Source organism: Talpa europaea (assembly GCF_964194135.1).
Source record: "Talpa europaea genome assembly, chromosome: 3".
Classification (NCBI taxonomy): Eukaryota; Metazoa; Chordata; class Mammalia; order Eulipotyphla; family Talpidae; genus Talpa; species Talpa europaea.
The window spans coordinates 102,922,715-102,937,131 of record NC_140069.1 but is presented as its reverse complement, the minus strand read 5'-3'; the positions used below and the strand labels follow the sequence as shown (position 1 = coordinate 102,937,131).

General features: G+C 40.2%; 1 protein-coding gene across 1 annotated transcript; it reads left to right on the top strand.

The window, feature by feature from the left end:
- Positions 1-722: 722 nt before the first annotated feature.
- Positions 723-10,521, top strand: GGCT (gamma-glutamylcyclotransferase; the record flags this gene model as incomplete). Its single annotated transcript, XM_084230601.1, has 4 exons — positions 723-863; positions 7,775-7,920; positions 9,154-9,289; positions 10,378-10,521. 4 exons carry the CDS (start codon positions 723-725, stop codon positions 10,519-10,521), a joined length of 567 nt encoding a protein of 188 aa, XP_084086727.1.
- Positions 10,522-14,417: the final 3,896 nt, after the last annotated feature.

Genomic DNA, 14,417 nt, shown 5'->3' with positions numbered 1-14,417 from the left:
ATGTGAATCCGGGTGTGCTATTTCCACCAGGGAAGGGGACCCCAGACATCAGAGGGGCTTCTCCGGGAAGTGAAGTATCTTTAGAAAAGGTGTCAGGGAGACGATCAGGGATGCGGGTGCAGAAACCCGAAGTTGGGGTGACCAATCCCATCCTGACAGACTCCTCCAAGCCGAAAGAGCAGAACTGGGGCTGCGGGTGTGGGAACCGTTGGGGTCATAGCTAGGGCTGCTGTTTTGTCTCAGATCGGACAGGAGCCCCCAAAAGCGCACACCCCGCCAGAGAAACACAGCCCCCCCCCCCCCAGGTGAGAAAACCAGCTGTGGCTCCCAGGAGAGACAAGACTCCCCCTTACTCTGGGAGCCCAACAGCATAGAGCCCGCCCACCGGTCAATCAGAGGAAGCCTTGAGCTAAGAGGGTGGGACAAAAGAGGGCGTGTCCAATGAAGACTCAGTCCCGTGTCGCCTCAGGACAGAGCATTCCAGAGTCCTAGCGGAGAGGTGGCGGCGGGCTTGGCCAATCAGAGGTGGCGATTCAAGAGTTAGCCAATCAAAAGAGCGCTCGCACAGACGCACCCGCCCACGCTTCCCGCGGGTGCCTTCATTGCAGCGGCTGCTGCGCGGTGACCACTGGGCTCCGGCCATCGGCGCCCGCGTTGCACTCGCTGCCCGCGCCTTACTCCAGTCCTCCCGAACTCGAGGCGGTGCAGGGGTCTCGAGGGACATGGCGAACGCGGGCTTCGATTTCCTCGCGGGCCAGGAGGAAGATAGTTTTCTATACTTCGCCTACGGCAGCAACCTGCTGGCCGCGCGGATCCACCTGCGAAACCCCTCGGCGGAATTCTGCTGCGTGGCCCGGCTGCAGGTCAGTGCTCCCCGCCCGCCTCCTGCCCAGTCCACCGGCGCGGGGGCGGGGTTTTGAGAAGTTGCTTTCCCAGGGCCACGCATCTGCAGAACTGCGCCTGGAATGCATTATTTCCTAAAAAGAGTACTTCGGGGTTCTCTGCACCTTCTGACTGCTGCCTTCCTAGGCAAAACCACTTCCTCTGCTCCCCTTCACTGCCCTGTACCCCTGCTGAACCGTGACCTCTCAGCACCTGAGCTGAGTTCTTTTTCTTAACGTTTCCACCCAGATCTGACTGCTTCGGTCTTGTCCACTCACCTAGGGACGTTGTTACAGAATCCATTCCAATTGGTACCCTGAGAAATCTTCTCTGACCCAACTCTGGAATGCCGGGGACCAGCCTCTGGAAAAATGTCGTGTCAGGGGTTCATGAAAGGATGAGATGGCCTCGGCGACCTGTAAGGGGCTGAAACTCAAGGGCTGAGGGGAAGGGGATGAGGTGGAATGAGGAGACACCAACACTTGGTGAGGTGTTAGTATCTTCTCCCGAGAGGCTCAGCAGGTTCTTTATTTATACATTTTTTTTTTTTGCAAGCAGTGAGATTTCATTATCATGTGCATAGAAACAAAACAGAAACAATCAGTGCATCTCTTTTTCCATAGGCTTTTGGCCACTACGTGCTCTCAGTAAGAAGGCAACCTTCAAGGTTAATTAAAAAAAAAACTAAGCCTTATACTAAAACTCATTGTTTCAGCTAAACAATAACCTAAGAAAGTTGATAGCCGCCAGTACATCCCTATCAGGTAAAGCCTAAGCAAGAAAAGACTTTTCTTATTCTCATGGCCTTCAGCCGGGGACCGGCTGCTACTCAGCTATCGGAACTTTTTCTATCTAGAAACTCCTTAACTCAAATAGCTTCATTTAAAAACTTTCCCAAGAAACTTCAAGAGAAGGCAAAAGAAGGACTTACTGTAATTATTGTTGTAATGCTTGTCAGGCATGTTCAATAAATTGTCCCCCATTGTCAAGTGGGCCAAATTGTTTAATAACTAATTTCCAAACAGATAATTTTCTATGCCATCCACACACAGTCTGCTGACACGTACAATTCACTGCCCAATATACTCTCTAATAAATTTTTCTCTCTCTATGACCAAGAACAAAAAAGCAAAGGGATGCCAGATCTTCAGCCCCACAGTGTGAGGCCCTTTCTCTTAGCTGCTTGTCAGTATCCTATCTGGCTGGGGCAACAAGGCCCCCTGCAGCAGTGGAACCATTTGCTTTTTGTTCTGTACATATATTTGCTACAGGGATTGTCACTTGGTATTGCAAAAATTCTTTTACCTGTCTTTTGCTCTTGAGCTGAGTAAGAGATCCCTAAAACTGGAACCGTGGCTTACTGGTAGTAACATCTGTGCTAAATTAAGTCAAGTGATGCATGAACCATAACCCATCTTGGTAAATCATTGCTCTTCAGTCCATTCATTCATTTAGTACAAGTTCTTAGAGCACTACTGGAGATTCGAAGTTGACTGCTTTGAGGACTTCCCAGATTATGAGACATGTAAGCAAGTTATATACATAACTTTTTTTTTTTTTTTAAATAGAGGCATGTTTTATTTATTTATTTATTTGTTTGTTTGTTTGTTTTGTTTATACAAGCACTGAGTACAGTCAGAAGCGCGGGAGGGTGAGAGAATTCACCAGAGTCAGAGCGGGGAGCAGAACAGGCAGAAGGACCGAAGTACACTGCTGAGGGGAGCAGCGGGCGGCAGGAGAGGTCTGCGCACCATGTGGGACCCTCCTCCGGTGGCCGGGGAGCAGCCGGGGATCAAACTGGCGCCACAGAGGCCGCGGGCAGCTTCGCAACCCAGCGCTCAACCGCTGCGCCACCGGGGAGGCCCAATAACTTTTTGATATTATATTTGATATTGTCAAAATGTCAACCTCTTGGCATTAATAACTATGACCTTGTAGATAAATATGGCCTCTGCTATAGTCCTCGGGGTTCTTAGTTGCAGGCAACAGAAAGCGACTGTTTTAAGCAGAAAAAGAATGTGTTGAAAGGCTGTTGGAGAGCTCACAGGATGAAGGGTAAACCACAAAGCTGACAAAACAGGCAGGCATAAAGAGGGGTTGAACAGCTGTTACAACAGCTAGCTGGACGGATAGAACTAGCCCAGAAAACCACTGCTGAATTTGGCTGCATCATGCATGGCCAATACCACTTCCTGTGGACCCTGCCTTGTCACTGTCTCCACACACTTGTAGTTCCTAGAACCCAGATGTGCCCATCACCACCGAAAGGAGTTTCTGCCTCCTGCAGACACTAGCCTCTAATTCAGAGTCCTAGGTGGATGTCCTGATTGACTAAGGCTTGGCCACAAGCCATGCCCTGACTGTACGCGAAGCTGGGAGAACCAACATGGCATTCAAAGCTTCAACATGGGAGTCAGGTTCTGGCACTCTGCCCTCCCGCTCTGGACTCATAAGATAGGGAGTTCCCCAGTGTGATACAGACAAGATGTTCAGATGCTTCTAGTTAGAACAAGAAGAAATATCAAGCAAATGATTATTCTATTGCAGGTCATGGCTAGATTCAATTACAGGCGCTTGTCAGTCTCAAAAAGGAGAATTTTGCTAGAATCTAAAATTGCTCTTAAAAAATGAAGTCTTTTTTTTTTTTTCCAACAAAGGAGACATAGAAGGGACAGTGTGTGGATTGGAGACTGACATAACTGGGATGCTCAGTAAAGCCCTTCCTTGAAATGTGACTTTTAAACTGAGACCTACATGACTGGGGGGAGGGGAAGCAAACAAACCAGAAAGAACAGCTTATGAAAAAGACCCGAGGAAGTAGCTGAATCTTCCCCCTAGCGTGCCTGCTGTTATGGCGTGAGGTGGGTGTAGCATGAGGACTAGAGAGGAAGGGCAGGGCCACATCTAGGACCACAGAGGCCAGGGAATTCAGACTTTATCTTGAGAGCAACAAGAAGACCCATTGCAGAATTTGAGCAAAGGAAAGATCACATATATATCCCTGAGAACTCATTCTGGTTGCTATGGAAAATAGACTCAGAGGGGGCGACATTGGATGTGGAGAGTCAGTTAGAAAGTTTTTGTAACAATGGGTGCTAAGTTAATGGCACCTTGAACTACTGTGGAGCAGTGGAGGATAGATGAGTTTGAGAGCTATTTCGGAGAGCTATTTTGGAGGGCTATTTCTTAGCCCCTGGTGATTGGTTATGAAGGGAGTTAGAGATATCTGGAGCCCCTTAGGTGTTGGGTGCAACAGGGTGGATGATGGTGATATTTGTAAAGAGAATCTATATTTTTCGAATGTGTGTGTTTGTAAGGAGAATTGAGTTTGGGAGGGGAAAAAAGTAAGTTCACTTTGAACATATCAAGTTTCAGATACTTGTTATGCACCCAGGTGAACAGGAAAACATTAGTAAATATTGACTAAGTACTCTGTGCTTGGCTCTTTTCTAAAGTACGTTCGATGCGCAGAAGAGAGATCTGATTAAGAAATGACTGGAATATGGGATGGTGTTTGAAGTTGCTGGAAGGAATAAGAGTGTCTTGAGCAAATTTGCTGAATGAACACAAGAAAATGACCTAAACTGAGCCATGAGAAACTCCAATATTTTAAGACAAGGTGATGGAGGAGGAGAACTTGGCAAATGGAATTGAGATCAAGTCAGAAAGAAGGCAGATCAAGATAGGATGTCTAACTATGTCAGAAGCAGCTGCGAAGTAGTACAAAAAATGAAAATTATCTATTCAATTTAGCAATAGACAACCAATCTCTAGTGTAGTTTTAACTTTTATCAGACATACTGATGCCCTTCCAGGGGTAATTGGTCCTAAAAGAGCTCCAATTTGCCAATTGAACATACTGATCACTCAAATCAAATCTTTCCAAAAATGTCTGATGAGGTTTTTAAGAAAATAAAGATGGCAGGATTAAAATAAAAATCTTAGGTTTATTATCTGGTACAATCTTTTAAATTTTATTATTAAGGAAACTAAGCTCTGGAAAGATGGAAAGCTGTCTTTCTACACCAGCCAGCCTAGTAAGGATTTTTTTTTAATTGTATTATTTTTTATTGAGGTAACATGGCTTATAACACTTTATATATGTTTTAGGGGTATCAGCTCACACTTCTTCAGAATTATGTTGCCATACCACACATGCTACTGAAGCATAATCTTCCACCATAATCCATTGAGTCCCCTCCCTACTTTGCTCCCCTGGGGAGGGTATCTTCCTAATCCTCTCCTCGTAATGCACTTCCTAATCCACTCATCTATCATTGGGCACAAGGTTGTTCCCATAACTTGCCTATTTTAAATAGTGTTGCAGTGACTATAGGATCCCTTTGAATTAGTGTTTTTCTTTTTTTGGGTACATACCTGAGACTGAAACTGCTGGATTGCATGGCAGATCTATTTTAAATATTTTGAGAAACTCCATACTGTTTTCCATAAAGGTCAGGCCAGTCTGCATTCCCATCAGCAGTGTAAGAGGGTTCCTTTTTCTCCACACCCTCACCAATACTTGCTCTACCTGGCCTTTTTGATATAGGTGATTATCACAAGTGTGAGGTGGTATCTCATTGTGGTTTTGATTTGCATTTCCCTGATGATAGATGATGATGAATTTTTTTTCATGTGCTTGTTGGCCATCTGTATGTCTTCCTTGGAGAGGTGTCTATTTAATACTTCTACCCATATTTTGATTGGGTTATTTGTTTTTCTTGTTGTTGAGTTGTATGAGTCTTTTGTGTTTTGGATATCAGGCCCTTATAAGATATATGATGTGTAAATATTTTCTCCTATTTGGTAGAGTGTTTTTTCATTTTAATATTAGTTTCTCTTGCTATATAAAAGTTTTTGGTTTGGTGTAGTCCCATTTGCTTATTTTTGTATTTTTTCCCCTTGCTATTGTAGTCAAGTCCCCCAAGATATCTCTGAAGCCAGTGTTGGGGACTATTTTTGTCTGTTTTCTTTTTCTTTAATCCATTTTGAGTTAATTTGTGTGTATGGTATAAGATAGTGATCTAGTTTCATTCATTTTTATGTGCTTGTACAGTTTTCCCAACCCCATTTGTTGAAGAGACTTTCCTTTCTCTGCTGTATAACCTTGGCTCCTTTGTTGTAAATTAGCTGTCCATATAAATGTAAATTTATTTCTGGGTTCTCAGTTCCATTGATCTGTGTGTCTGTTTGTATTCCAGTAGAATACTATTTTGATTACTAGAACTTGGAAGTATAATTTGAAGCTTGTGAGCATCTATTTTTTTTTTTTTTTTGGTTAGGATTCTTCAGGCTATTTGGGATCTTCTGTGGTTCCATATAAATTTCAGTAATGTTTGTTCTATTTCTTTGAAGAATGCCATTGAAACTTTGGTAGGGATTTCATTGAATATGCATGTTGCTTTGTGGAAGATGTCTGTTTAGTGGTGTTAGTTCTTCTTATCCATCAGCATGGAATATCTTTACATTTCTTTATGTCCACTGTTTCTTTTAAGGATGTCTTACAGTTTGTATTATACAGGTTTTTACCCTCCTTTGTTAAGTTTATTCCTAGGTATTTCATTCTTTTTTATGCAACTGTAATGCTTTTGTTTTCTTGATAGCTTTGTCTTCTAGTGTGTTGTTTTCATATAGGAATATAATTGAATTTTGTAAACTGATTTTTTAAATGGTTCAAATTTATTCTTTTTTTTAAGGAGATTTATTTTTATTTATTTATACAAGCACTGGGTACAGTTAGAAGCGCGGGAGGGTGAGAGAATTCACCAGAGCCAGAGCGGGGAACAGAGCAGGCAGAAGGACCGAAGTACACTGCTGAGGGGAGCAGCGGGAGAGGAGAGGTCTGTGCATGTGGGACCCTCCTCTGGTGGCCGGGGAGCGGCTGGGGAGCGGCCGGGGAGCAGCCAGGGAGCAGCCAGGGAATTGAACCGGTGTTGCAGAGGCTGTGGGCAGCTTCGCCACCCAGCGCTCAACCGCAGCACCACCGGGGAGGCCCCAAATTTGTTCTGTTAATAGTTTTTTAGTGCAGCATTAGGATTTTCTATATATTATTATGTCATCTGCAAATAATGACAGTTTTACTACTTTTTTCCCCAATTTTAATTCCTTTAGTAAGGATTTTTAACCTTGCCCAGGACTCTGTCCCCTGATTGCCCGTCTCTGTGAGGGAAGAAGCTGAACTTGATACTTGGCCCCATTACTTATTAGTTGTGAGACCTTAGGCAAGTTGTTTAATCTTTGTGAAGCCAGTTTTCCTTGCTGTGAATAAGTTGTTGGAAGAATAAAATGAGAGTTCATACAAAGCTCATAGCACAGTGTATGGAATTTTCTAGTGTACACTGTTCTTATGATTATTATAGACATATTAATATAGTTCACAAATATTAGATTATTGTTCATAAGTGTACAAATCATCATCATATAACAGCTCCCTTTTTGGGCAAATGTAATGTTATATGCTAGTAGGATACTCTACATAGAAGTAGTGCTAATGCTGTAAGCCCCATGTAGCCATTCATCCATCTTCAACAATTATGTAAACCACAATGACCTCTACATAAGAAACCTAAGTGTGTGTAAGTAGACTAGGGATAATTTTCAAATATGAAAAATTTGTGTTGAGGCTTTGGAATTATAGGGTTCATTTCCTCAGACCTTTTGCTTATGGTAAGACATGTACATATTCAGCATACATTTCATTTTTAATAAAAAAATACAGTCCTTGAGATGTGAGTCCTTGTTTGTTTACCTTTGTATTTTCTAGCTTACACTTAGGAAGAATTTAAAGTGTATGTGTTAATTGAATGGAATTCAAGGTAAGTCCGTTTGTATTTTAAGGAGGAAACTTTTTTTCAAGTAGATACTGACCATATCACTTTGGCTTCCTTTGTAGGATTTTAAACTTCACTTTGGCAATTTCCAAGGCAAAACAAGTGAAACTTGGCATGGAGGTGTAGCCACCATTTTTCAAAGTCCTGGCGATGAAGTATGGGGAATAGTATGGAAAATGAACAAAAGCCATTTAAGTTCTCTGGATAAGTAGGTGACTTCTAATTATAAGTTAAATGATTACTAATTGAGAAAGTGGATCATGTGCGAGGATGTATATTTGTGTTGTTTTTCAAAACTATTTACTATAGATAGAAGCTTTACACTTTGGGGTTAACATGGAAATATAATAATGTGCATTTCTAAAAAGAAAAGCCTAGAAGTTCCTCAATGAAATTTGGGGTGCTATTTGTAATCCCTTCTATAAAAGATGAAAGTCCTTATTTTTATTGTATATATTTGTCTGTTATAAAAATCTCTTTGTAGGGGCTGGGGGAGAGGTATCAAAACAAAAAATCTCTTTGTAGGTTCATATTCTAAAGTTTTTGCTGAGTTCAAAAGCAATTCAGCTTTTATATACCCAGAGTTTAAAAAAATAAATCTGTAGGTCTCAATTGAATTAGTGGAAAAATAATAATTTTTAAAACATATTAGAAATGCTTTGATACTTTCTATAATGGAAACTTTTGAGAGTGGTATAGCAGAACACTTAATACAAAGAAAGTTGGCAGGAAAGAGTCAAACTTGAAAAGAGTAGATTATCTGACATGCCAAACACTTACTTGTGAATGAGAATCAACCATCCTGTCTACTTTTCTTTGGGTGAATATTCTCTTGCTGTCAGACACACATTCCAAAGAGTAAAGTCCACAGAACAAAGTTTCAGTGGCATAAAGACCAAAATCAGGGGCATCCCTGGTGGCGCAAGGGGTTAAGACACAGCACTATGAAGCTATCTGCAGCCAACGTAGCACAGATTTGATCCCCGGCCAGGGAGGTGACCCACATGGCACAGCAGACCTCTTCTGTCTCCCCACTGCTCCCCTCAGCAGTGTATTTCAGTACTTCTGCCTGTTTTGCTCCCCACTCTGTCTCTGAGGTGAATCCTCTCACCCACCACATCTCTGGCCTGTACCCCAGCTCTTAACATGCATAAATTAATAAATCTTTAAAAATAAATAAAGACCAGAATCACTATATTGAAGCATGTTCTTCTTAGATAGGATAAATGTAAAGATCTATTAGAAATATATCCATGCTCAGACTTATTGAAATGATAAATTTATTTTTGATGTGGTAGTATTTATAATATATTCTAGTAAACCCCAAAACACAGAGAGAGCAAGAATTTCCCTAAGTAGTTAAATTTGTAACCCTAATTTACCCAGTTGACTAATGTGGCTACACCCAGTTCTGATTAAAATTTGGTTGTTCTGGTTTCAGACAAGAAGGAGTGAAAAGTGGTACATATGTCCCAATAGAAGTTATTGTTTATACTCAAGAAGGAAAGGAAATAACTTGCAGAAGTTATCAAATGAAGAATTATGAGAGTGCTCCCCCATCACCACAGTATAAAAAGGTCTGCTACTTACAAAGATTTTGTAATATTTTCATTGAAATAAAGAATATCTTGATTTTAAAGGTCTTTATGGTTTTAAAATTTTTAAATTTATCAGTTTTTAATACAAAACTGATAATGACTTACCTAATATGTTAATTCAAAAATGTTTAGCTTGGTATGTCATGATAAAAATATATCTCTAAAACTATTTATTAAAAATAAGCTTTTAGAAATGTATGAGTCATATATCCATAGACAAAATAGAAAACGTGTGAGTATAGTTTTAATAGATTAATGTGCTTTTGTAGTTTATATGTGCTTTTAGATTTTTATATGCTTTTTAGATTTATATGTGCTTTTGTAATCTAATTTTCTTCTCAAAATATTTCACAAACACCAAAATTTATTTTTATGGGAGAAAAATATATTTCTTACTACTGAAATGTTTTCCATCCCAGACGGAGAGAGAAAAGTCACACCACCTCTAAGAATCAGGGAAACTACTTCCATAAGCTTGGGGAAGGAATTGAGAAAGACATCCCAACATCCCTTTGTCGAATTCAAACTAAGATACTTGCTGGCAGACCCAGGCAAGACATCGTCCAATCAAGACATATGACTAGGTGATGCAGTTTCTAGACTTAATCTGGAATATTCTAGCGTGGAGCCTATTGGAATTAGCCTGGTATGGATTGGGAAGTACTGCTGAAAACAGTTGCCATTATCCCCTAATTCAGGGGAGGTGTAGACTCAGGATTAAACTGAAACTGCTCCCTGTAAATCTTGTATTTTTTTTAAAGAATGAAGTTTTCTTTTAACCAGTCACGCAAATGCTATACAATGTATTTTTGTCTTAATATAAAATAGTTTAAGTCAGAGCAAGTAAAACTGATATACCATGAGGATGCAACATGTAGTTTTGAAACCCCCTGTACCTACTCCATGTGAGAGGAATGCTGTATCTCTATTTTGTACTATACTTGCTTGTTATAGAGTTATCTGAAAGCTAATATTTCATGCTTTGATGCTAAAAATCAGGCTGTCATATACTAAGTTATGTTCCCAACTAAAAGGCTGTTTTTGCTTATTTGTTTTATCACCTCTAGGTCATCTGCATGGGAGCAAAAGAGAATGGTTTGCCGCTAGAATATCAAAAGAAGTTAAATGCAATAGAAACAAATGACTACAAAGGACAGGTCTCAGAAGAAATAGAAGACATTATCAAAAAGGGGGAAACAAAAGCTTATTAGGACTTAATAGAATCTATCTCAAGATATTTTCTCTATATGCTAATCTAAAATATTTTGAAGTTTAGAACAGAGATCTGAGATATCTCTGTGTTTAATATATTTTCAGTAATACACTAAAGGACTATCTCCCTTGAGTCATTACTTGTTTTCAGACTAGGTTAGGAGTTAGACAACTGGAAAGGGGGCCACGAGGGGCTGAAATGCATGATGATGGATGTGGGAATTCCTTCTGTAAACACGAGTTATTTTCTTGAGTTGATCTGGTGTGTTCTTGCTTTGTGACAAAGGGTAGATCACAGCTTAATGATGGTGCTGGTGAGTTGCAACAAGCAAACTGCAGATAATGTTGATGACTTTTTTTTTTTTAATTAAAAATGTGGTATACTATTCTTAGAAGAATAAATATATTTATGGCTTAACCTGTGTATCCTATTAATGTATTACATTTCATTTTGATAGAGTAATTCAGATCTCCACACACACTAGGTATTTTCTTGGATTTATGCAGCCTATACTTGAACATTATTGTATAGACTCAAATTGACAGTCTAGGATCAATTATCAGTTCCACCATTTTCTTCATGTGCTGAATTATAGCACCTGGGCCTGCTTCCTTCCCTCTAATGAGGACAGTATAACAATATTTTCGGACTATTTTGAGTAGTAAATATATGTAATAAACTTAGAACAGAGCAGACATGGAAGTATTAATAATCATTATTCTTATTGAACATCAAGTTGTACAGGATCATCCTTGGGATAGGCTTTTAGAGTAGAAGAGTTAAATTTCAGAGGGACAAATTTACTCTGAAAGCTATAATTTAATTCTTTTTTTTAAAGATTTATTTATTTATACAAGAGCTGGGGTACAGGCCAGAGGCACAGGAGGGTGAAAGGATTCACCAGAGATAGAACAAGGAACAGAACAGGCAGACAGACTAAAATACACTGCTGAGGAGAGCAGCAGAGGAGAGGTCTGCCGCACCACATGGGTATTTCCCTGGCTGGCCGGGAATCATACCCACGCTGCAAAGGTTGAGGATAGCTTCACAGTGCTGCGTTCAACCCGCTGCACCACCGGGGAGGCCCCTATAATTTGATTCTTGGTTTACCAATAAATGATCACCTTAAATTTATTTACTGAATAAATTCAGATATGAAGTGTCATGAATAAAACAGTACTGGTTATCAAAAACTCCATATGGAATACAGTGAACTACACCTTTGGAACAGATTATTGGGGGCCGCCCTGGTAAGGCATGACATGGTGCTGAATTTTTGGGTTTCCTTTTGCCTCATACATCTCAGACCTAAAGCTAAAGAAGCTAAAGAAGCCAACAACCAATGAACACAAAATGCAAAACAAAAGCCTACTCACTAGCCAAAGGACTAGAAAATTGACAAACTAGCGAGATAGAAAACTTAGCCAAATTGTTGACTGCTGCTCCCACCTCCACCCACTTTGGTTGAACCATTTTCCATCCCCACCAGCAGTGAATGCAACTTTTTTTTTAAAGGACATAAGTGTAAATCTCACAAAACATGTAAGACTTGTTTGCTAAAATGACAAATTTTCATCACTGATGAAAGAAGTCAAAGATCTAAATAAATAGAGAAGCATACCACGTTTAAGGGTTGGAAGGCTAGACATAGTAAGGATGCCTACTCTCTCTTCTAGAGCTTTGACATAATTCCTATCAATTCAAGAATGCTTCCTTTTAAGTTATTGCAAGTTTCCATCCTTGCAGTTCAGCATTTAATAGGACAAAATCAAAGCTCTATAGTGGAATTATTCAGATTGGAATAATGAGAACAATTCATAAAGAGTCAATGTTTCATTATCTAATCAAAAGTATTTAAAAAATAATCACTCATCGGGCCTCCCTGGTGGCACAAGGAGTTAAGATGCAACCTATGATGCTGTCCGCAGCCACTGCAGCAGGAATTCGATCCTCTGGCCAGGGAGCTACTACATGGCATAGCAGACCTCTCTTGACTCGCCAGCTGCTCCCCTCAGCAGTGTATTTCAGTCAATCTGCCTGTTCTGTTCCCCACTGCCTCTGGCGAATTCTCTCACCCCCTGCACATCTGTCCTGTACCCCAGTTCTTGTATGTATAAATAAATATTTAAAAAAAAATAAAAATCACTCATCGATTCCTATGTTGCAGTTGCAAACAAGTGACAAAATTGGAAAAACAAAGATGGCAGAATATCTTGCAAGTGGTTTTACAAAAAATATTTTTCTAAAATTTATACGGAAACTCAAAAAACTAAAGTAGATAAAGCTATTTGTATAAGAAGAAATAGGCAGAATCAATCTACCCAATTTCAAAACTGTGGCATTTGCATTGGAGTAAACACAGATACTAATGGGACAGAACAGAGAACCTAGAAATAGACCCACACAAATGTGCTAAAATAATTTAAAGGAAGAAAGACTTTCAATATATAGTACAGGACTGAAATAGATGGCTTATCGGCTTCCTCTTACCACTGAAACAAGTTATCATAAAACTAATGGCTTAAAACAACACAATTTTATTATCTTACCATTCTGAAGGTCGGAAGTCTGAAATGAGTCTCCAGGTATCAGTAGGACTGCATTTCTTCTGGAGGCTCTATGAGAGAATCCATTTCCTTGCCTTTCCCAACTTCCAGAAGCCACCAGGATTTCCTGGCTCCTAGTGCCATTTCTCTATTTCAATGTCAGCAATATCAAGCCAGTTTTTCTCAGGCAGCCATCTCTTTGTTTCACCTTCTGCTTCCCTCTTCCACCTGTAAGGACCCTTATGATTAGTTTGGGCTCATCCCAAAATCCGGGATAAACTTTGACTGCTGACTAGCACCCTGCTGACTAGCACCCTTAATTTCACCTGCAACCTTAACTCAACTTGCTGCTGACTAGCACCCTTAATTTCACCTGCAACCTTAACTCAACTTTTGCCACATCCACTGGAATCAAGCATGGGTCATGGGCCTCATGGATGGGTGAAGGCACTATTCTCTCTACACAGATGTGTTAAACAGATTCAAATATCAGTAGCTACAAAATAACTCAGAAATGGAAACATGGACCGGAAAATGCTACTCAGTAGCAGTCAGAAAATCAAGATATGGAATATATAAGAGTTTAAGACATGGACAATAAAATTCAGAATCCTAGAAGAAAAGAAAAAAGAAAGAATTTTCTGATTTTTCTACCAGAGGTTTCATGTAAGGTAAACTGGAAGGATTAGCATCTGTAGCTCTTCATTTTGTTTGCACATTGTATCTTATCAATGCTATGTTTGCGAAGTTTCACTTTTGAATTGTGAAAATACTTCTCTTTTCTCAGAAGGCAGCCTTTGCTAGGAATTTAATTATTCATGAGCATGTGATCACACGATTGAATTTACTTTAATATAAACAACTCAACTTTTTACATCGTTCTGCCTTATGTAGGCCATTCCCATTTAAAACGTTTAAAAAACATTTTATTGGAGTAATTTATTAGTTTATGAAAAAAGTCCTTTACAAGTTATTACAGCATAACGTCTAGAATATAAAAATGGACTGTGCCAGAACAGATTTAAGGACAGGAAGAACAGCTTAGATTTTAAAAAGTATAAATCAAAGTATGTGTGTGCTCTGTTGTAAAAAGTTGAATCACTTTCATCCAGTTTTCCTCTGGGAACACGTGTCACATTTTAACAAGTTTCTCAGTGGAGCCCAGGCGGTGCCTCTGGTTGCAAAGGTGCTGGGCTGGCACTTTTAGGGGGACGGGTCTGGGCTGGCGGCCGTGGCGGAGCTGGCGCGACGAGTTCCCAAGTGTGTCACCCCTGGGAGAACTCTCGGGCCTGCCCCCTTGTGCCTGCGCCAAGGGTTGGCCTCTAGGCTCCCGCGGGGACTGCCCCTT